The sequence below is a fragment of the Trichoderma virens genome (assembly GCF_000170995.1).
Source record: "Trichoderma virens Gv29-8 chromosome Unknown TRIVIscaffold_1, whole genome shotgun sequence".
Taxonomy (NCBI): Eukaryota; Fungi; Ascomycota; class Sordariomycetes; order Hypocreales; family Hypocreaceae; genus Trichoderma; species Trichoderma virens.
The window spans coordinates 1,312,360-1,334,901 of NW_014013748.1; the positions used below are offsets into that span (position 1 = coordinate 1,312,360).

General features: G+C 52.4%; 9 protein-coding genes across 9 annotated transcripts; 3 read left to right on the forward strand and 6 right to left on the reverse strand.

The window, feature by feature from the left end:
* Positions 1-1,329: 1,329 nt before the first annotated feature.
* On the reverse strand, positions 1,330-1,878 carry TRIVIDRAFT_138489 (uncharacterized protein; the record flags this gene model as incomplete). The annotated part of the gene is made up of 1 exon (XM_014105890.1): positions 1,330-1,878. A coding segment is annotated over one exon (549 nt), but the record flags the coding sequence as incomplete, so codon positions are not given.
* A 1,925-nt stretch (positions 1,879-3,803) lies between these two features.
* Positions 3,804-5,350, reverse strand: TRIVIDRAFT_211378 (uncharacterized protein; the record flags this gene model as incomplete). Its single annotated transcript, XM_014105891.1, has 1 exon — positions 3,804-5,350. One exon carries the CDS (start codon positions 5,348-5,350, stop codon positions 4,091-4,093), a length of 1,260 nt encoding a protein of 419 aa, XP_013961366.1.
* A 2,172-nt stretch (positions 5,351-7,522) lies between these two features.
* TRIVIDRAFT_34323 (uncharacterized protein) lies at positions 7,523-9,984 on the forward strand (the record flags this gene model as incomplete). Its single annotated transcript, XM_014105892.1, has 2 exons — positions 7,523-9,318; positions 9,402-9,984. 2 exons carry the CDS (start codon positions 7,523-7,525, stop codon positions 9,982-9,984), a joined length of 2,379 nt encoding a protein of 792 aa, XP_013961367.1.
* Positions 9,985-12,743: 2,759 nt separating this feature from the next.
* TRIVIDRAFT_140877 (glycosyltransferase family 31 protein) lies at positions 12,744-14,474 on the forward strand (the record flags this gene model as incomplete). Its single annotated transcript, XM_014105893.1, has 4 exons — positions 12,744-13,100; positions 13,208-13,873; positions 13,935-14,172; positions 14,287-14,474. 4 exons carry the CDS (start codon positions 12,744-12,746, stop codon positions 14,472-14,474), a joined length of 1,449 nt encoding a protein of 482 aa, XP_013961368.1.
* Positions 14,475-15,144: 670 nt separating this feature from the next.
* On the reverse strand, positions 15,145-16,618 carry TRIVIDRAFT_73112 (uncharacterized protein; the record flags this gene model as incomplete). The annotated part of the gene is made up of 1 exon (XM_014106240.1): positions 15,145-16,618. One exon carries the CDS (start codon positions 16,344-16,346, stop codon positions 15,477-15,479), a length of 870 nt encoding a protein of 289 aa, XP_013961715.1.
* Positions 16,619-17,050: 432 nt separating this feature from the next.
* Positions 17,051-17,915, reverse strand: TRIVIDRAFT_197026 (uncharacterized protein; the record flags this gene model as incomplete). The annotated part of the gene is made up of 3 exons (XM_014105894.1): positions 17,051-17,381; positions 17,457-17,774; positions 17,815-17,915. The coding sequence occupies 3 exons, from the start codon at positions 17,913-17,915 to the stop codon at positions 17,051-17,053; spliced, it is 750 nt and encodes a 249-aa protein (XP_013961369.1).
* A 683-nt stretch (positions 17,916-18,598) lies between these two features.
* TRIVIDRAFT_207697 (uncharacterized protein) lies at positions 18,599-19,813 on the reverse strand (the record flags this gene model as incomplete). The annotated part of the gene is made up of 5 exons (XM_014105895.1): positions 18,599-19,273; positions 19,342-19,416; positions 19,497-19,535; positions 19,597-19,716; positions 19,785-19,813. The coding sequence occupies 4 exons, from the start codon at positions 19,606-19,608 to the stop codon at positions 18,929-18,931; spliced, it is 471 nt and encodes a 156-aa protein (XP_013961370.1).
* A 545-nt stretch (positions 19,814-20,358) lies between these two features.
* On the forward strand, positions 20,359-20,814 carry TRIVIDRAFT_9512 (uncharacterized protein; the record flags this gene model as incomplete). The annotated part of the gene is made up of 2 exons (XM_014105462.1): positions 20,359-20,392; positions 20,474-20,814. Coding segments are annotated over 2 exons (375 nt in total), but the record flags the coding sequence as incomplete, so codon positions are not given.
* A 279-nt stretch (positions 20,815-21,093) lies between these two features.
* On the reverse strand, positions 21,094-21,824 carry TRIVIDRAFT_91909 (uncharacterized protein; the record flags this gene model as incomplete). The annotated part of the gene is made up of 1 exon (XM_014105896.1): positions 21,094-21,824. The coding sequence occupies one exon, from the start codon at positions 21,808-21,810 to the stop codon at positions 21,202-21,204; it is 609 nt and encodes a 202-aa protein (XP_013961371.1).
* Positions 21,825-22,542: the final 718 nt, after the last annotated feature.

The following is a 22,542-nucleotide window of genomic DNA, read 5'->3' on the forward strand; positions in this document are numbered from 1 at the left end:
ACGACATGGATGGTCTAGGCCCTTGACACGGGCTCTGGTTGCATGCATGGTCCTCCGCCTTTCGGGGGGTCCCAAGTCAGACATGCGTGAAGCCACCGGCTGCGGCATTCCTGGGATTGGACGCCAAAGCTAGCTTAATCCTAGTGCCATGCACGCATCTTTTCTGGTTTGCTGTTGGTTTGTGAGCTGAACGACGTGGAGGCGTCGTGTTTGGCAGTGACATGGAGAGGAGTAAGTGTTGGATGTGTCCACGTTTTGCTTGTGCTGGCATTGATCTCATTTCCCGGATTCAAACTCTTTCTTATCGGCAGCGATTGTTCACTCATCGTCTTACCGCTATGCTCCAACCTCATCGCTGCGTGTACTATGTGATGCCGCAGGGTATGGCGTATACGAGTACCTATGGAATTGACTTCACAAGCCTACATGTACCTAGAGTCTTCCTACCTGGCTAGCCGACGGTAGAAGAACAGTGGCGTCGGCACTTGTTCGTGTCCCAGTGGCTTGTACCTTGTAGCTACAACAAGGAACATCAATTCGACCGAATCGTCGTGACATCTGCTGCCGCCACAATCCATCGGACGAATAACCTTATCCACAGATGGGGATAAGCATTCCTAGACTTTTTCCAATTGCATGCTTGTATTCTAGCGTCTGTCAAAGAAGCCCCTCTTTGGGGTGCAAATTGCTGCTCCGTGCTATCTATAACATCAAGGGATTTGGTGATCCAGGCACACACGAAATTAGATATCGTCGTCATCTTCCTCGGTCAAAACGCCCCTTTGCTTAGCCGATAAAAACTTCTGCCTCAGTATCATATATCGTGGAGAATGTTGCCCGAGTTCCATTCTCATGATCAGTTAGCGTCATCAGTCACTTTTAAGAGAATATAATATCTAGTACTCACTGCTCTCCCCGTAGACCAAGAACTCGAGCAAGCATGTTGTAAAAATGTGCATCATTTTGTGCGTCTTTCTCCCAAACATCCTGGCAAATGCCGTAGATCGATTTCGAATAATCTGGCGTTACAGCAGTTTTAGTGCTAGCCATACCAACCAAGGCATATACCTTATCCCTAAGATCAGCACATTGCCAAGCATGAAACACACTTATCAAGGTTTTTAGAGTTGGCGTTGGAGTGTCCGGATGCCTCCAATATGCTCGCTGCCAGATGATAACGCCCGCTGAGCTCTAAAATACTCTCATTGCAAAGGCATGATGGGTGAGCCAGTGTGTGGATTCGAGAACTTTTAGCTTCTGGTAAAGCTGGATAATGAGTCCCCAACCAAAGCTTCTCGTTCCACACCAAACCACAATATTTTCAGCACTGATGATTTCTTGGATAATCCACATCCGTCTCCAATATGGCCTCTCGCATAGCTCCACGAGAGCTTCCCCTTCCTGCTCAGACCAGATAGGCCGAAACCCCAGGCCCTTGGCTTTGAGTTTCTTTGATGCCTTTTCAGTTATATAGTCCATTGCTAGATTGCTGTTACTTGATTCACAACCTAGCCAAACGTATACGGCTGTAGCATTGGTATAGATCTGTCTCATCAAGCCGACTTGGTGGTTGCGTTCGTTGACATCTGACTGATTAATGCAGATAGCATCAATCCAATAGAATTTAGATTCGGAGAGCGATGAACTTTGTAATCGAAGAAACTGCCAAAGGTTTTCTCGAATGGGGATGTTCATGCCATCGTCGACTTGAATTTCTCCATAAGTCGCCTCGTCTCCCCATGTGTACGAGAGGGCGACGTATTCCAAATTTGCTGACAGCTCCACGTAATGGAAAGAACCCTTAATATCTGAGCCATTGATGCTAGGATACAACTCGAACAGGCGAATCTGTTTCTGTGAGGTATTTAGTTTCGAATACCCAACCGTGACAAAATCTGTCCTTGTTGCGTTGGTACGAAGCCATGGAGGAAGATAGTCTGTGGGAAGGTCTTCTATGAGAAGGGATTCGGGTTTGCTCATGATGCTCTGGTCATTCATGGTTCTGAATACCATCTCGTCGACTAAATGCGCGGTGAGCGCCGCGTTTTTGATAGCCTCTTCTGTCCTTTGAACAACGGACCTCGATAGTCCGGAATATGGGTCAGTATGGGGTCCATCATGATTCGACCGTAGATGGCAATTTTCAATGCCGCAAGGGCGCAAAAATTCATGAGGTAGAGTGTGCCCCAAGAACGAAACACAGCCAGGCTCACTGCAATCGCGCTGATACACACGAGATGTATGGTCCCCATCGTGTCCCCAAGGTAAAATGCAGCGAGATTCATCGCAACGGCGCAGAAATAGATGAGATGAAGAGTGCCCCAAAGGCAACGTACAGAGAAGTTGACTGCACTCGTGCCGATATTTATGAGCCGATTCGTGCCCTGGTGGCAAAACACAACCTGAATTACCACAGCTGCGAGCAACTGAAATGGGATCAGGCAGACGGCGCTCCCCCTCTGAGATTATGCGCTCCCTCTGTGAGATTATGCGCTCCCTCTCTCTCTCTTTCCTTGACTCTGCGGACTCCCTTTGCATCTCCATTATAGCCATCTCAAACCTGAGGTGAGCTATGCTCCTCACCTCTAAAGCGTCTATGCGCTTCCTCTGGGAGAGTATGCGCTCACTCTCTCTCTTTTCCCTCGCTAACTCTGCCTGTCGGGGCTCCACTGCTGCGTCCACAAGCTGCTGGATTGTGCCCTCCCTCTCAAACTGAATTGTGTGTAACCTCTCCAACTCCGTTAACCCTTCCAGCGTTAACTCTTCCCTCGCAAGCCGCTCCCTCTCAGACTGAATTTCGCGTTCCCTCTCAGATTGAACTTCGCCCTCCCCCTCAAACTGAATTGTGTGTAACCTCTCCAACTCCGTTAACCGTTCCCTCGCAAACCGCTCCCTCTCCAACAGAATTTCGCGTTCCCTCTCAAGCTGAACTTCGCGTTCTCTCTCTAACTGAATTTCGCGCTCCGTCTCTGGCTGCATTGTGCGCTCCATCTCAAACAATAGTTCGCGCTCGCGCTCTATCTTTATCTGGCATCTGCGGTACTCCAACACAAATTTGCGCTCCCTCTCAAACTCCAACTGGAGTTTGCGCTTCCTCGCTGACCGAATACGGTCTATTGATAGTACCCGTTGTCTGGGGTCACCGCAACGTGTTGGTTGAGACATCTGGGATGGGTTGACGCTTAAAATTCGTGCAACGTTTGAATCAGACTATCAATTGTCGAATAGCGACTGTCACCTTCCGGAGTTGAAGATGCCAATGGCTGCGGTTCGTGAAGCCCGGAGATATGAGGCGGATATCTAAGAACCAAGTAGTGTTAGCCCAATGGAGTATATGGCTGTGGAAAGAGACTACAAAATCCATACCCTTGTAAGCTGAAGGAGAATGCACTCTGGTAAGATTCTGAGGTCGTTCCTCTGGTATTATCGTCTGTATTAGAGCAAAGATGATGGATCTCAGGGGGTTGGAGATGTTGAGGTAAGATCAAAAATAGAAGGAGGGATGCTGTTACAACGCGACGTCTGTCGAGTATCTGCTTTAGGCAGTAAGGCTTCCACCGAGATGGCGGTGTATGTGTTCGGTATCTTCTCATCCAGTCAACTCAAACAGTCGGTTTGGGCTCCAAGGTACGGCTGTGCCCTTTGATGCCTAAGCAGCCTTGATAGGCTGGTTCGATTCCGAGTTTGCCTCTCCATTGGTTGATTGCTCTTCTATTGGGTTAAATGCCAAGGCAGTGGCCGCCTGCATATAGCTAAACAACACTTCACCTTGCGCCGCTCACAACGAATCAACATATTGCAATCTCTGATAATGCCAGTTGGCCTCCTTGTTGTAATATAATGCCTAGTAGTATATGCACGTTGAATCAATAAAGCCTGCAGCTATTCGTAAATACATATGGTGGGGATGGTAATACCCAATCGACTCTTGCGTGGCCTGGTATCGCTCAAAATAACCTTAACGAAGGTTCCTCTAAATGCATGCTGCCGCCCTAAAAAAATGACACCTGATTACCACATTGTTACACAATGATTGAGGTGGACTCGTCATGAAGCCTTCCTTTTCCCTTTCCTCCTCTTTGTCAAGTTTTCATGCGTCCTGATATTCAAGGACTTGCTCAACCTCCAAAACGCCGATAATGCTCCCGTTGCTGGTAATTGCAATGACCGATCCAGCTCCGCCGATTGCTTGTTCTTGCTCTTCGATTTGAGGCGACTGCATGTCTCCCAATATGTCTCGCGCCTGGCGGACCGTTGTCTCCGACGACATGGCCAACATCTGTTGGCGGGACACCGTGATGCCCATGACCTCTTTGATAGGTCTCACCATGTCTGCGTCACTCAACGCTCGAATCTTACTCGGGACTGCAATCTCGTCGCCGACTCTAACCCAGCCCGCTTTAGACTTGTACGCTGCCCGGAGCAAACTCGATGCAAGATCGTCGCTGGTCAGCCCATCGGCAACGTCAATCTCGTCCCATGGGACTGAAATGTGACCTATAGTCTGCGGACCTCGGGCCGCAGATGCCACTGCAGCACCAATAGCACCGCCAGGGTGGTTCTTGGCAAACATTGTCGAGACACACGGGTGAAGCTCGTGAGCGGCTGTGATGGCCAACGCATCTCCCAATGCCAGAGCAGCTGTTGTTGATGCTGATGGTGCCGAAACCCCAAATGATACATTTTCCGGCTCTGGAATCGGCGCTGGGAGCAGTATCGTGTTGGGCCGATGCTTGACAAACTCGCAAGTATCGTGTCTCATGTGAGAAGTGAGAAGAATTGTAGGGAGCCTCTCGTCCAGGTGAGGCAACGTTAGAAGAAGCTCCTGAGTCTTTCCAGAGTAGGTAATGAACAACAGCGTGTCTTCCGGACCCACAATGCCTAGGTCTCCGTGAAGAGCTTCAGTAGGGTGAAGAAACACCGAGCGAATCGCCAGGCTTTGGAATGTAGCGACCAGCTTCTTTCCAATGTGGCCAGACTTGCCAACTCCCATGATTACTAGCTTTCCCTTGGTCTTAGCCAGTCGGGTAATAGCCTTGATGGAGGCATTGAACCCAGCTCGGGCAATTGCATCAACCTCGTACAGCTTTGTGAGATTTGCCAGCGCCGCGGCCTCGGTGTTTAAAACATGGATGCCACTGTGGAGTCTCCTGTCCATTATGGATTGCTCTCGCGTAGATTCTGTATCCAGACTGAAGCCATCCACAGGGTCACCTATCTCTTTGGCCGACGGTGAGGCTGAAGGAGTTGGCGGAGACGGCGGTGGAATTGATTGGCATTTCGAAGCGCCCAGCACAATCACAGCACTCGTCTGGATGGGCCGGTGGTCGCCGTGGCGTATGTCAACCATGTTTTCCGTTGAAGGTTCGTTTAAGCTTCGCTGGTGATAACAACAAGCGCGGGAAACAAGGACAGAGTTCTGTGCCTCCGCTTCGACGTCTGGGCGCTGCTGACAAGACAATGGCCGAACCAGGGAATACTGCTATCAGTTGGACAGGAAACGCCAAAAGTGATGGAACTTTAAACCGCGCACAAAGCTGACGGCCCCGGTCACAATGACGGCCCTAGGCTTCACAACGAAGTAGCGACCGTTAATGTATCGCCGTGTCACTGTCTGTGCCTTTGGAACAGATGAACCATTTCCGAATTTGCACCGAAAGCTAAATCCAAGACGTCAAAATCCAAGACGTATACGTCAATGACAGGCAAGGCGCGGCGAATTGGGATCTAAGACTCGCAACAAGCTCTCAAGGCATCATGGACAACGCCCCAGAAAGGGAACAAGGAGGCTTGGGGAGAGGGATTGATCGCGCAGATAAGGACTGGAGTCGATGTAGCGTATAAAAAAAGATTAAAAGTCGCAAGTCAGCGATCCGTGTGAGTGGACGTGGCGACGATTGGCGGAGATGCGCGATTGTGTGCTTAGATCCTAGAGCCCAATTGGGCGAAGGCTCGGCCAACGGACGTTTTGTCCGCTCGGATAGGCTGCGGAAGGCTTAGAAATCCACTCTGACAGGCTATTGGCAAGGCATGACAGTTGAACCGACGCTGCTGGCAGTCTGACCGCTGGGCAAAGTGGCTGTTTTGACGCTGGCAAGCTGGTTTGATGGCAGCGTCAGTCAGAGTAGGTGAGGAAAAACTCGAGGTTTCACATGTCAAACACGTTGTTTAGCGCAGAGAAGACACCCAACGAGCCTGGAGCAGAGCTCACATGACGCGGGGTCGGCCCAGCTGTAAATGAGTACATGTACCCAGCATATCTGCATATCTGCATATCCTCCTGTGGGTGCCAGATCAATGTTAATGCAGTCGTGCTTTGCTTCTATTCAAGCCCGGCAGTTCCAGAAATGTCAATTCGTTCCGCGGGAGTGCTTTTCGCGCAGCCCGCGGGCAGCCCCCGCATCATCACGTCATCAGCACGGAAAATGAGCGCTGCGTTCGGCAATGGGAGGAATAAAAGTCCGATTGTAGCCGCAGATTAGATAACGGTGTACCGGTAATGTGTCATGCTTCCACAAAGGGGAAGGGCGGAGATGGGAAGGGAGAGGAGCATCGTGAGAAAGTCAAACAGAAGAGAGAAGACGAGAAGGAAGGGGAGAGAAGAGGGTTGCTTGGCTGGTCACGAACTGAGAAGCACGACTGCTATATAGCCTATGACCGCCGCTCGCTTACATACTATCCATACCAGCTGACTATGCCTGGATCATGCCACCAGATCGCCCACAGGCGGCTGACAGCTTCAAACCCCCCCAAAACGTGGGCATGCCGCTTTCTGTCTGTCTTTAACCAGCGGCCGGGGTTCGACAGCCGCTAATTGGCTCGCCCCCATTCAGCCTCCAGGACTCTGTCTCACGCCAACCGTTGCTGGTCGCCGCATCAGGGCCGCGGAGGGCGATGGACGATATACAGAGTTTTCGCATGCGCTCGTATGTGGGAGTCGAGAAGCCACAAATGCCTACCAAACACTGTCAGCAGCAGACCAGCCCGGGAGACATAAATATGCCATAATCCCAGGCCGTCTCTATGCCCAATGCCGTCCCAAGAGTTGTCGGCTCGTCGGCGCTTCTCCACGAGATAGGAGGCTCATCACCGTGACGACGCACAAAACACCAAGTCCTGTCTGTTGGCCCCGGCTTTCCGGCCCATCCGCCAGCTGGCAACTGAGCTCGCAAGAAACAAACGAAATGGCCCGAGAAATCATTCAAAAGAAATGAGATTTCGGCACAAGTGTTCCTTACGTAAGGAAAGTGTGTACAAAATTTAAGATTTCGCCTCCGGCCCTGACTTGTATCTTTTGAGCGCCACAGATCTCAGTATCTTGGATTAAAGTAACTCATTGCAAAAGGGCAACCTCAAATTTTCACCCGACCCGAAGCAACTTTCGGCTTCTGCGATGGCTTCAGGCCAAGTTGCAGAAAAAGGCCCTCCTCCGGAGTCGCCTGCAGTTCCGCGGGACTTGCGCGGGAAACACAATGGCAACGGGCCGCGCCGAGGCTTGCGTCACTACGCCAAGTGGCTAGCAATGACTCTTGTCGTCTTGTTCACATTCTGCAATGCCGTCTCTCATGCTTTCAGATGGGCCACAGTGCCCGGTGCCATTTACAGCGCCGATATCCCGCAGCGACTGCAGGAGGAGCTGGTGGGCAGGAAGGCGGCGGCTCTGCACCGGCAGCAGGCACAAGAGCAGCAGCAGCAACACTATCAAGGCCAGAAACAACAAAGACTGGGGAGCGAGGGAAAGGCTCAGGCCCTTGCCACATCCGGCGGTGCTCTAGATGGCCACTATCTCATCGGAGTGGGCAAGGCCGACATCACGGGGCCTGTTGTCGAGATCAACATGATGGGCTATGCCAACACCGAACAGGTCGGCAGCGGCGTACGTCAGCGCCTGTATTCCCGCGCTTTTATCGTGGGCGACCTTGATCAGCCTGATGACAGGTTCATATACCTCGTCCTGGATACACAGGCTGGTGACACTGCCGTTCGATACGGCATTCTCCGGGGGCTTGAGGAACTCGGGCCGGAATATGCCATGTATGGGCACGACAACTTGGCCGTCACGGCGACCCACTCTCACTCCGGACCCGGCGCCTGGCTCAATTATCTCTTGCCCCAGATCACCAGCAAAGGATTCGACAGACAGAGTTACCAAGCTATTGTCGACGGCTGCCTCTTGTCCATCCGTCGCGCACATGAGAGCTTGGAGCCCGGCACCCTCACCGCTGGCACCACCAAAGTCTTTGGCGCCAACATCAATCGAAGCCTCTATGCCTATCTCGCCAACCCGGCAGAGGAGAGGGCCAAGTACAACATCAGCGCGGAAGACGACGGCTCTGTGGAGAAGGATTTGACTCTGCTCAAGTTCAATAGAGCATCTGACGGCAAGAACATTGGCGTGTTGACATGGTTCCCTACCCACGGCACATCCATGTTGGCAAACAACACCCTCATCACAGGAGACAACAAGGGCGTGGCTGCAGATCTTTTTGAGAAGAAGGTTCGCGGAGGCATCCAAGAGACGGACGACTTTGTTGCCGGCTTTTCTCAGGCTAACATGGGTGACGCAAGCCCCAACACACTTGGCGGCTGGTGTGACGATGGCACAGGCGAGCAGTGCGAGTTCAAGTCCAGCTCTTGTCGAAGCACCGGCAGGACTAGGCAGTGTCACGCAAGAGGGCCCTTTTTCAGAGAAAAGGATGAGGGGGCCGCGTCGTGTTTCGAGATTGGCAAGAAGCAGTACGAGGCAGCCCTGGCCCTCTACACGTCAATGGATTCGCAACCGCCAAACGTAAAGGGGTCAGGCGTCAAGGCATTTCACCGATTCCATGACATGTCCGACTTCCAATTCCAGCTGCCCAACGGCTCTACAGTACGGACGTGCTCGGCGGCGCTGGGCTATTCCTTCGCTGCCGGGACCTGGGACGAACCGGGCCATTATGAGATAACGCAATCGGGTTCTAACGATACAAACTCATCGCCCAAATGGAGAGTTATACGATGGCTTGTCGGAGCTCCAAGCCCTGAGCAGATGCAGTGTCACGCCCCCAAGCCCATCCTCCTCAACGTCGGCAAGACGCACAAGCCTTATCACTGGACGCCAGACATTGTAGACATTCAGACATTTAGAGTTGGTCAATTCATTATTGTCGTCAGCCCTGGAGAGGCGACGACGATGGCAGGTAGACGGTGGAAAGAGGCTGTTGCAGAGAGCAGCAAGATTCAATTGGCAGAGGAGCTGGACGGCAAGGAACCCATTGTCGTCTTTGGAGGGCCAAGCAACACTTATACGCATTATATCACGACGGAGCAGGAGTATGGGTAAGTTTATTCCCCTTCTTTTTTTTTAAGCACCTAGCCTTCAAACCTCACAAGATTGGCCAGTGCTGACGCGAAGAACACAGCATCCAGCGATATGAGGGGGCGTCAACCCTCTATGGCCCACATACACTTGCAGCTTACATAGATCGGACTAAAGCACTGCTTCCTCTCTTGAAGGATGATACCCCTGGTGGAGATCCCGATTCCCGCGAAACCGGTCCCTTGCCCCCAGACAACAGTGACCGATCCTTTGGTTTCAACACGGGCGTCTTGTTTGACGGCACGGCACAATCTCAACAATTTGGAGATGTGATTGTGGACGTTGACAAGAGCCAGTTTACCCCCGGTGACAAGGTGACGGCAACATTTGTGGGAGCCAACCCGCGAAATAACCTGCGATTGGAGGAGACGTTTGCCGCCGTCGAGTACCGTCGCCCGGGCGAAACAGAGTGGACAATGGTGCGGGATGACTCGGACTGGAAGTTGACCTACCAGTGGAAGAGAAGCAGCGTGATGATGGGCACCAGCTCGGCAACTATCTCATGGGAGATTGAGGAGTGGACGACGCCTGGCGAATACAGACTTTGCTACTTTGGCGATGCCAAGTCCATTGACGGCGATATTACGGCGTTTGAAGGCAGAAGCACGGCGTTTATGGTCAATTAGGCGCCCCCGCAGGTATATCAGATGGTACGGTTATTACTACTACAGGCTCTAGGAGGATAGAGAGGCCGGCTTTGGTTTTCCTTTCTTTTTGGGTTCGTTTGTTTCATTTAGAGAGAGGGCTGCCGGCATTCTTGGTGCGCGAATGGCGTTTCGTAGGTCAAGGTCACTCTTTTTTATTTTACTTTTTAGATATTGCAATACTGGATAAATCGACGCTATTAAAGAACAGCATACGCCGAGGCTTGAGAGAAGAAGACGACTTGAGATGCGTTATCAGCACTGAACTGATGAGCCTTTGTTCCCACGAATCGGCGTCGTATATACGAAGCGACACAAAGTCAAGGAGTGTAGAGTTGAGTTGAGTACCTAGACTTAGTAATCATTCTTCTGTCGATCTCTGGACACGCCGAGAGCCAAGCAAAAGGCGCCATTATCCAACGTGGCCAAAGTCCAGAAAGGCTTGAACCCATGCAGGGAACTCGCCTCCAGGTGGGCCGCCCTATCAACAGTGTTGTTCTGCTCCACTCATTCTCACTCGAAAACCTGCCTGGACGGGAATACGAATTCTGAGACCAGCCGGAATGGCTTGTCCCTATTTTTTTTCTACTTCTTCCATCATTCCTCACTAGTCCAAGAAGGGGAAAGACGCAATCGATGGTCTGTTCAATGGCTTGGCGAAGCGCAGCCGCAATAAAAAAGCTAAAGATAAAGGGTTAAAAGAGAAAAAAAAATGCCAAGCTGCGGATGGGATGGGATGGGATGGGACTGGACTGGGGAAGAATGCTGTGCGGATACTTGTATGCACAGGCTCTTAGATGCTTGGCAGACACGATGAAACAAGCGATGCAGATTCCGAGTGGAATGGCATGTATGTTACGAGCACTTGTGATGCACATGCCGTGCTTGCAGGTCGAGATACGAAGTGGTATTAAGTCTAAAAATAAAGGGCAGCGAACACTGCCACCCCCCTTTGTCAGCCTAGACAATACTACAAGGACAAGGCAAAGCACATGCAGAAAGTTGAGAGCATCAAAGTCCAGGCATTTCCATTTACAACCCCCTTCATTCCCTCCCCGCAACATCATCTTCAGCCCTTCCTCTCCGCGATAACATCATCGTTCAATAATTCCGATCGAGTCATTATCGCCAACGGTGCCAAGCTAGCGATGGGGCGACCCTTTTCCTTCGTCTCCCGGGTTCCCGGTGCGGCTGCGGCAGCCAGCAAATAGTTGCAAACAAATGCAATAGCGCCGAACCGTGGATGGATGTCATGATAGCAATGGCCTCGTAAAATGTGGATGCGGAGTGGGTAAATACACAGTCACAGTCTGTCTTGCAGCGGCGATTGGGTGTGCGTGTTCCAGTTGTTTCAAAACACGGCACAGCAAAAGAGAGGGAGAAGACGGCACTGTATAAGCAAAGCAACCAGACAGATGCATCCCGGGCTGTCTCTCTTCAGCCGAGCTGAGTGAGTAAGTGAGAGAGCGAGTGCCTTGGCCCCATCGATAAGTCCCGACGAGGCCGAGTAAGGTAGTCTCCTCCTCCCCTTAGACCAGGCATGTCCATGATACATTCCAACTGCCAATGTTTTGATGCCGGTAGTACAGGAATAGCACCGGAACTAAACAACCCATCCTTGCCAGTGCCAAGTACCAGGAGACACTGAGCCGCATCCCCAAATGCCTCTCGCTCTCTTTCTCTTCAAGGGTTGGTTGCACAGCGTCGAGATAGATACTGTAGTAGATAACCCCCTAGTCTTTCATAGTCCTCGCTTGTGCCCTTCATTCATCTCTGCCTCTCGGCCTCTTCCCAACTCGTACGACCCGCTGCAGCTGTGCCCGAACTGGCCTCTTTAACCGCAGATTAGTCGTCAATTGTCCATGCAAAGACCCTTGCTCCTGGGTCTTCAGCTCGTCGTCATCATTGCCTGCTTTTGCCCTACGGCCCCCCCTTGCCTCGCGGCGTGTACCCATCCATGTACTGTATACTGTACGGAATCCAGGGCCAGTACTCCGTGCGTGCGCTGGAATGAATCCCGCCTGCTAGCTTAAGGCACATTAGTGGTGCTAGCGCCGCCTGTGCGCTCCGTAGAGGTACCTGGAAAGAAAGAATGGACGAGAAATAGCGATCGCTGACGGAGACGGCCAAGCGGGTCTGCGCTGGGCTGATCTGGATTTCGTGCTGCTTCTGATTTCTTGTCTTTGTCCTTATCTTTTTCTCTCCCATTTTCTTTTTTGGGTCGCCATCGTCGTTGTCTGGACTGGATTCGACTTGATCAGATAATCCATTTGAATGATTGACTGACTGTGGCTGTGGTCTCCTCGATCGATACGCCAGCCACATACGCGAGGTGGAGATATCATATCCTGCCCTCTCCCTCTCGGCGTCAAAATCTCCAATCTCACCTGCGCCGTGCTCGGGTTACGCAATACGAGATAGCGAATCTTGCTTCTGCTCTGTCCTCCCCCCTCCTCGCTTGCCGACCTGTCTTTGCCCCGACTTGGGCTCGGACTCGGACTCGTCTTGTCCCTCTTTCATAAACTTGATCTGCCCAAGGGTCAGCCGAGTTTGAACGTCTCCCGCTTGTTAATTTAATCTTATTCCCAAACCCGCTCCGATATCCTCTTCCTCTCTCCTGCGTTCTCCTATTCTCTCAAGCTTCGCCCGCCGTTTTTACTGCCGTTTTTACCATTGTGCTGTGACCCCCAAGCATGGGAGCGGACCGGAATTGGTCCACGTCTTGGCGAAGCTTTATTAAGATGCCGTCCCGCAACTGGCGAGCCGCAATCATCGTGGGCTGCACGTTGCTGCTGACGCTGCCCCTCTACCAGCTGCGCGACCACCAGGCCACCGGATACTACAAGCAGTACCTCTACGACCATCTGTCGCCATATCTGCAGGGCCAGGGCGTCTACAACAACACGCTGTACCATGAGGGCACCGAGGCCGCCGTCCACTCGAGCTGGAACTTCAGCTCGCCATGCGCCGGCTTCCCCAACATGGACGGCATCATGCTGGTCATGAAGACGGGCGCCACCGAGGCCTATGACAAGCTGCCCACGCAATTGCTCACCGGCCTGCAGTGCATCGACGACTTCTTGCTCTTTTCCGACCTGGTATGTATCTTTGTGTCGTTTCCGTTGCCGTTGTACACGCCCACTCCCGCCTTGGCAGCGGCACTTCAAACAGAGCGGCAAGGGTTTCGCGGACTAACACCCAACAGGAGCAGCAGATTGGCAAGTACCACATCTACGATTCCCTCGACCGCGTCGACGACAAGATCAAGGAAAAGTACAAAGAGTTCAAGCTGTACCAGGCACAGCAGGAATGCCCCGTCTCGCAAAAGGACTGCACCGCCGGCATGGACGGCGGCTGGGAGCTGGATAAGTTCAAGTTCGTCAACATGATTGTGCGGGCTTGGGAGTTGCGCCCCAACCAGGAGTGGTACGTCTTTGCCGAGGCCGACACCTACGTCGTCTGGCCGACTCTGGTCCACTGGCTGCGCAACAAGGTCAACCCCAGAGATAATGTCTACATCGGCAGCGTGGCTATGATCTCCGGCTTCCCCTTTGCCCACGGCGGCAGCGGCTACATCGTGTCTGGCGCACTCATGCGCAAGATGGCCCAGATCCCGGACATCACAAAGTACGACGACAAGGCGGGAGATGAATGCTGTGGTGATGTCGTCTTCTCCAGAGTGGCCAAGGAGGTGGGAACCAAGGTCTTGAACGCGCATCCCATGTTCAACGGCGAAAAGCCTAACACGCTGCCCTACGGACCCGGCCACTGGTGTGAGCCTCTCTTCACCATGCACCACGTGAATTCGGAGGAAATTAGCAGCGTGTGGCAGTATGAGCAGACGCGTACCAAGCAGGTTGGTACTCCCTATGTCTCTTTTATCTCCAACAGCATAAGTGAGAAAAATGAATACTAACAAAGTCGTTGCACAGGATTTCATGCAGATCCGAGAAATGTACTACGCCTTTTTCGCTCCCAAGATGGTTTCCTTCCGAAAGGACTGGGACAACCTGTCGGACGATACTTGCTATATCGCCCCCGACGAAGAGAGTCAGAAAAAGGCCACTCAGCAGCAACGAGACCGACAGGTCAAGGAGGGCGACAAAAACGTCGTCCAGAAGTATGCGCACAACTCACCGGCCGCTTGCGCCAAGGTCTGTGAGGCTGCCGGTCTCGATATCCCTGCCGAGGAGTTCGAGAAGCTGGAGACGGAGACGGACCGTGGCAAGCTGATTCGGGCCAAGTACGACGAGTTCGCCAGCGGAAATGTCGACTTTAAGAAAGACCGCAAGTGTTTCCAGTGGCGATTCCAGAAGAACGTCTGCTGCACGGCCAAGAGCTTCAAGCTCGGCAAGCCCAAGAAGGAGAAGAATGACGGGGACAAGTGGACGAGCGGATGGTTCGTCAGAGGCATCAACGACTGGATCGAGACCAAGGGAGAGTGCCCCGTGGAATGGAAAAACCCTCGATAAACAGCTCGACTCTCTCACAATTTCGCTGGTAATGATGATTTATAACGGCCGCATCGACACCGACGGCGATAATCGACAGCACGCCATAACAGTAAGACGGAGCTGTGCATATCAGCCCGATTCTTTTTTCCAATATTATTTTTGCACGGGACCAAAAAAACGGTGGGATTGTTGAAGACGAGCATCTCTATCAAGTCTTTTTTTGGTTACAGTTTTTTTATTTTTCTTTTGCATAGACTGGACGGGTAAACTATCACCGGCGTTTTTTTCTGAAAGGCATGAGATCAAAAAAGGGAAAGGGAATGGAATGGGAGCTCTCTTTCATTTTTTTGCTTTGCGTTTACATTTTTATCTTTTGTAAAGCCATTCCTCCCAGTTCATCCTTTTTTTGTTGTTCAGTTCATCATGATGTTGGAGAGAGGAAAGGGGGAGGTTTGGAACTGTCACTGGTTTGGACAATATGCCCCATTTGGATCAGGAGAAGCGCGTCACGCATATACATGTTATTTTATTTTACATACAAACTTACTTGGCTGTTGAGGCACTTTACATAGATGGTCATTATTGGCGTTACAATCCTGAGGACAAAAGAAAATAGCTAAAATTCTACTGTTCTAGCACACATGATGTGATGTACGAAAAAGCAGTCATTCAGAGAGACTGGATATTTATGATCAAGTGATTTCTTCATTCTCTATTATTTAGATGAGTATTGCTGTTACATCTTCTTCTTCTCTTCTAGTTGTAGTTTCGTAAAAAAACGAGTCAAATTCGCTGGTGTATCAGTCTCGATGCCCTTCATTAATGCCCAACACCAAGTCCGTAAAAAATCCCCTCCCTAGAGCGTATTCGCGTGCCGTATTTCCCTCATATGATGCGCAAGAAAAAGTAAAAAGATCAAAATTCATCGCCATCATCAATTACACCCCCCATCCTGCCTCCGTCCAAAAGCGCCTTTGTAAAATTCGAAAAATATATCCAGCAATAGCATCCTTTGCTTATTTACTGGGAAGTTGCCGCTACCTTCTTCGCCCCATGACGCCCGCACACATGAGGCTTCTTAGGGGACCGCATGAAGCAGTATCCCCTCGCGTTTGGCCCAGCAGGCGGGCCGTACATCTCCTTGATCTCGCAGTACTCGTAACCCTTGCCGAACCAGTCCTTGAGGTGCCTGTGAAGTTCGCAACGGGAGATGCCGCACTTGCGACAGTACACCTGGCCCTTGACTCGCAGGCGCTCCAGCTCGTTCTCGCTGGCCGCGGGCTTCGAGTGAGGGTGCACAAGGGGTCCGGCGCCGCGCCATGCCCATTCGATGTCGTTGGGGCCGGAATATCGGCTGGACAGCGGGACAATCCCGTTCTTGCGCCGGTGGATGTCGTAGAGCTTGGAGTGCGCCAGGCCAAAGCACGCGCCGTCGATGGGGTCGAGGAAGTCAAAGATGGCATAATGTAACTCCGAAGGGAGATCGAGCAGGGTGAGGCGCGAAGATGGTCGTGGCTGGTTGGCCGGCTCGGGCTCCTTGTCGGTAACAGAGTACGAGCGACGGGGAGGAGGCAGCTTGGGCCGCTGCGGGAGTGGCATGTGCTTGGAGATGGGCATCGACGGCACGGCCGCGTGCTCCGGGATGCGATCAACGGTCGCAGGCACCGCAGCATGGAAGTGATGCGGCCCATCGTTCTGCTGGCCTTGGTAATCGGTCAAGGAAAATCCCCGCCTGGGCATCCTCATCATGCCCCTCTTGACCATCAGCTCTCGTGCCCTCTGGGCGTGCTCCTCCCTCGACGTGACCATATTTTCAGATCTGTCATTGCTCGTCTCGAGTACGGCATTGCCGCTCGGAGACAGAGCTGGGGCCGCAAGTAATTGAACCATTATTTCAGAGTTCAAATATCCAGAAAACCAACTCTTGGTCGCTCGGGAATCGATCGAGTTCGTCGGGCGTTTGGCGAGAGTTGGGGTGTTGCGCGCGGTCCGGTGTTGGAAAAACGGTTGGTAACCCCCACGAGCAAAGTAAGGGGTGGGATGATAAAGCGTTGACTCTTGTTTTCGTTATCGCAGTTGCGTAATGCGGCACAATGTTTTACTATAAGGCGGCAGGCTCCTCACTAACGACTTCATGAGAAGAAACAAGCCATTGAGATGCTGTGTGCAAGTGGTCACTTTCCCCCCACACTCTGGACCGGGGCAACGGCTGGTGGTCTTTTATACTTGCAGTTGCGTGCAGAAAACCGGACCGAGGCCAGGAAACGCCGAAACAAAGGCGACTTCGGGGGGGGTGTGGTGTGACGGCCAGTATGTACATAGTATCCAGCAGAGCGTAAACTGGGCTGGGGCCATCTCCGGGCGCGGGACCCATGCCCATCTAGCAGAGTTTTCTTCCCCTGGGAGGCGAATTTGCTAGCAACGGATGACCATGTGCCACTGCCTTCGCCGTGGACCAGACACACAAACGAGGCGGGTTGTTAGCGCGAGGTACAGCAGGCCACGCGAACGCCATTGGTGCCCCAGGCCAATTGCCCACGCTTGACGTACGACGTCTGCGTATCACCGCAGCGATCATGTGGTCGCGGCGGGCTTCATGGCACATCTTGGTCGTTTGCGGGTTGCCGATAACAAGGCGGGGGAATCGGCGTGATGGCCTGACCCGTGCAAAACCTCTCGCCAGCACCGCAGCGGTGGCAAGATGATTGCGGGAGGGGGGGCATCTCCCCAGGCATATCAGTGGCCCGGGCGCGGAGATCTTGCCATCCACACTCGATCAACAGTGAGGCGGAGGCTGGGAGGGTATCACCAGCGTGGTTTGGCATGGGCGAGTCTGCATGCGGATTGGATGCTGCAATTCCTGGCGACGTTCTCGATCGAGGCCCATTGGCATTGGCAGGATCCTGCTGCTCCCTCCCATCCCTCCTAAAAACCAAGTAAAAAAAAAAAAAGAGAGAGAGAAAAAGAGAAAGGAATAGGGGTGGATGGATGCCTTCTCACTGTGTCGTAGACTTGTCTCGAACATTTGATCGCTGTTCCCGGCATCCGACCGCAGGCACCGAGATAAATTTCTGCCCACCAAGAGACAGCTCAGCCCCAACGTCCAAGACGCTTCCGTCTCCCTCCGATGCCCTTGAGACGCTCCCTGTATTCCTCGTTTGCTGACAGCAGATCGCAACGCTCTCAGGCAATGGACCCAACTTGCCAACGCCGTCGTTTCGCTCTGTATCCGGCCAAAGGGTCCTTCGGAGGCGATCCCGATCTTCGGTGGGGTTTTGGATAGCAGTCCGAGCCGTCGTCTGTTGCCTCCACCCGGCGCTGCAGCTGAGCATCATAGCGGAGCTGATGGGAGACTGACCTTGACGCATCGTGGAGCTGTAGACGGACACTCTGTAGCCACGAGCTCTTTGTCCATTTCAGTTTCCCTTTTTCACCTTTGGGCGATAATCGTAGCGACATTTTCGTAGGTGAGTCTAAGCATCGTCTGAGGAAACGTAGCCTTAAAAGAAAAGAAAGAATCGTTCGCTCTCCCGTCCCGGCGGTGTACCGGGTAGGTCAGGTGCGGCTGATCGCGTGCCATTTCATTCCTGCTATTTCTTCTCCCTGCATTGCGGCTGTGAAATAGCATCGTGAAAGGGTTTGCAGTGGTTTTGGACGGCAGCACGCTAAGTACTAGGTGGCTTCTGCATGCATTGGCGACGCCCTTTGGCCTGCGCGTGATGGCGGCTCATGGAATGGAATGGCATTAGATGCATTAAGATTAAGAGGTAGGGAGGTTGGCGCTTTTCATCTCGATGTTTGTTTTTTGTTCGTTTGCTACTGGATGCTTGTGACGACAAACACTCTATATCGCTAGGACCATATTTGAAGAATACGAGTACCACAGAGCACTGCATGTGGCTGCTTTATCTCAACAATCTATTAAGTCAACATACAGACAGATTTCCTAGCGCCACATAGTATTGCTTTTACGGCGTCTATACGACTGAGAAAGTGCACGTCATACATCAACGTATTCGCGGTATTATCTACCCTACTGTTAGTATAGTAGCTACAGGTAGTCCCGTGGGCGTGTAATTCCACACCTGGTAAAAGTGCCTTGGAACACAAGTAGGTATTCCGAAGCCCAGCAATGCATGATTCAGGCAAATGTAAATTAATAGCAGCTCAAATAACAATCGACTCCGTAGGTGTATCCCTTGCTTGTTTCCATGCCATGCCTCGGTTGCTCGCCATCTGTCGCAGCATCCTGTCGCTCAATATGCAAGTAATTCATGAAAGATGCAAGCGTGGGCGAGCCATGGCAACAGAGCCGCCTCCCCAAACCACCGCAGTCTATAGAAGAGCAGAGTGCTGAGATCCAAGCTCTTCAAAATATCCATATCAGAGCCAGAGTCCGCCCATCGACTCCATCAAGATGCAGGCTCAGGGCCCGGCCCCTCGCTGTTCCCCAAGCCTCTTCTATTCTCTCCTCAGATGGCAATCCAGATCAGCATAATGACCACGTCCATGCCCTTGCCCTCGCCTCCGTCGTACTTGAAAGTCCACATGCCGTCCTTCTTCTCATCCCAGTATGCGCCGGTTGCGCTGTGCATTCCTCGTCGGCCGACGTGAGGCTTGCCGTCCGTAGCGGTAGCATCTGTGCTCGTCGACACGTGAGGCTCCTCAGTCTTGGTATCGGTGCCACCGCGGGACTTGTTAAGTGCCGATGTGGGCACCAGGTGCTGGACAATGGTGCTGTTGCAAGCAAACTTGTATGAAGGAGAAGTGGCGCCCTGGGGAGTTGCCTCAGAGATGAGCGCCTTCAGCATGGAGCTCTGTCGCAAAGGTTAGTTCAGCGGTTGGACGAGGTCGCGGCCGTCGCGTTGGGGGTGGTCTGGCATACAATGATGGTCGAGTTCCATTGCTCCGTCTTTGCGTGGTCGTAGAATTCCGCACTGCCGATGGCGCTGTTGCACACCTATAGTAGTTTGCTCATGTTAGACGCGCGAGCTCGCCGGACTAAGCTTCGACAGCCGGGGAGGAGGCGCCAAAACGTACATCTGTGGCAATCTGCTTAAGTCGGTTGAAGGGCACGGGCTATTCTCTGTTAGCATGTCTCACAGCCCCTCCTAGAGCCTTTGCAGCGCGGATTGCATACCGGGGTAGACATTTTGGCTTGGTGATGCTTCAGCTGAGCGTTTAGGGGGAGGATGCGATCGGGCTGCGACGACAATGGCGGGCTGCGGTGCGTAGACGATGCCAATGATGGAAATACAGCCTGTGCCCCGGCGAGGCCCTAGGTTAGCGCAGCATTGAGAGGAGATGCAGCCGCAGAGACAAGCTCACCTGTGACACTGGATTCTGTTGCTCTTGTGCTTCCAACCGCGACAAGTTGCTCGTTCGCCCTGCATGCTTTCCCCTTTCGGCACAGCAAACCACGCTGCTCCCTCTGCGGGGCCGTGCACGTGATCCGCTGCCGCTCTATCCACTGTTGCTGTCCATCTAATGTCAAGTGCAGTTAATGTCCAGCCGCTGTTGAGCTGCCTGTCCAGCCATTCAGCGCTGGAGCCCACGTGCTGCGAATAGCTCGACAAATCCGGCCTGCAGAAGTGGGGACGGGCGGAACTACCTTTGCAGCTTTGGCCTGCAAGATGCTGCCGGGGCTGCCACGGTCGGATCTTGCTTTTCTCTCTTCCTATCTTCAATCGCAGAAAATTCTCGTCGCCACAGAAGCTGCAGCTGCTCCAACTCGTCTCCTACGTGTCGCTCCATCGTTGGCGTTACAGCTTACCAGTGAATCGCGCGCAGCATCCTCTTTAGCACGCTGCCCTGAACGTCATCCTTTAACCAAATCAACTAGCGGCAGCTCGGAGCCCTCCAGCCATAAACTTTTTTTCTTCCTCCTCATCGCTACGACGCAATGTCTTCCCAGCCTCTCCTCCAAACCGCTCCTGGTAAGTTGTAATAGCATTAGGCGGAGACTGCTCTACGCTTTTGTCGACAATATCGTGCCAGTTGCTCATCAATCGAAACAGGCAAGCGCATTGCCCTCCCTACCCGCGTCGAGCCCAAGGTCTTCTTCGCCAACGAGCGTACGTTCCTGTCATGGCTCAACTTTACCGTTATCCTCGGTGCCCTGGCCATTGGCATGCTTAACTTTGGCGACCGAGTGTCCTTCATCTCCGCCTTCCTCTTCACCGGCGTGGCCATGTTGACCATGATTTATGCATTGGTAACATACCACTGGAGAGCAAAGTCTATACGAGTGAGGGGGCAGGCTGGTTTCGACGACCGATTCGGTCCCACTTTCTTGGCCATCATCCTCTTGCTGGCCGTCATTGTCAACTTCGTCCTCAGGATTATGGACCAGTCGAAGAAGCAGAAGGACCAGCCCGTGTACTAAGCCACTGGTGTCTGCTATAGGAGAAGGATGGAGAAGCAATAGGACTGGACCGAAGCGGCATCAATGTCTTAGGACATGCAAGCGAAAATGATGAGGATGCCTGCATCGGACTCCAAGGCTTTGTTAAGCCTTCCGTAAAATTTCCGACAAGAAGTTCTCCCATGGAACTCAGCGCTGTTTCGAATTAGTGTATCATATGTTTTTTTTGGGTATCGCACCGGACGTAATTAATAGCTCAATAAGATTGTGTATCAAAAATCGGGTATCATATTGCTGTAACCATGTGAAAATTTTTCTTCCTCCCTCCAGACCCAGGTGGCCGAAACCAAATCCAATGCTCCGTAATATCCGCAACCTTGTCTATTGTGTAGTGTCTTCGCTTGCTTGTACCGTTACGTTTTCCTTCGATTTGAGTTCTGCGATTGCCTGACGTGAAATGAATATCCTCAGAGACTTGTATGTTCGAGCCCGCGGAGGCGGCAGCACGGCCTGTTCGAATCGACTTTCCATGGCTTCAAACGCACCCTCATCGCTGTCGGAGTCCTCCTCAGCCTCCTCTTCCACATCTCCACCCTCTGGAACGTTATTCTTTTTCTTCTTAGCCTCTGGAGGCAGATCGAATAGCTCGTTATACTGAAACCAGGCTCGGCCCTGCTCCCCCAGCACTCTTTTGCATTGCTCCGCCACCGTGATCATTTTGCAGACGTCTGCAGGGCGCGCATGGAGCAGAACTGCCCGAGACTCTGTAGACTTGTCGAGAAGATGGGATGTTGCGCTGGAAACGCGTTTGCGGATCTGCGTGGACGAGAGGACGGAGAGTGGGAGGACATTGTGTTTGGCGGAGAGTTCCTTGAGGATGGCTTCGTGCGGGCCAAGCAGGGTGGGATTTCCTTGAGTGCGAGGTTTCTTGGATGAGACCGACTGGCTGGAGGAGTGCTTGCGCTTCTTGGAGGCATTGTCGGTTGACATGGCTGGGTTTGGTTATGAATGCGATATGGTGGTTGTAGTTGTAGGAAGAGGTGATAACGATTATAGCTTCTGCTGGAAAAAAATGTGGGTTTTGTGCTAGTGGTACTTGTCTTAGTCTTAGCGTACCTACCTGTAGAGTAGCTATTGGAGGAGCATCTCTCTGTGATGAAGCGTCATTCTCACCAAGCCAATGGCTCATGACTGCTGCTAAGAGGTAAGCTCTAGTATTAATGTACCTAAATATCTGTCTTTTATCGTTGTTCTCGGAGTGTCAAGTTGGTAAATTTGAAGTAGCATTCTAATTTAGAGTCACCTGCGAGCTTACATAACCCGATCAAAGGCTGCTAGGCATAACGTAGATCCGGCCCGCCTTTTGTTGAAGTGTTTTCCGAAGGTAAGCCGAGTGGCGGCCCAACGGGCTAAACCTTGTTCCTTTCCTCGGCAGATGGTGTGGGCCGCTTCGGCCAGTCAAACGGGCTCTGGGCCGCATCAGACCAGGACTAAAAGGCATCAACTGCCAAAGCACGTTCTCCAAATAGCAGCCCGCTTTGGGAGTGCAGCTGGCGTCTCTGGCGGCACTTGACGCTATTTGAGTGGACGGGCGCACATGGACCCTGGAAACAAATGCAATGCATTGTCTTGTCTGCGCTCGTTTGCACAAAGCAGTCCAATCGTCGCCTAGTACGAGTACAAGTGCTGCTGGAATAAATGGATGACGAGTTTGCCAGCACT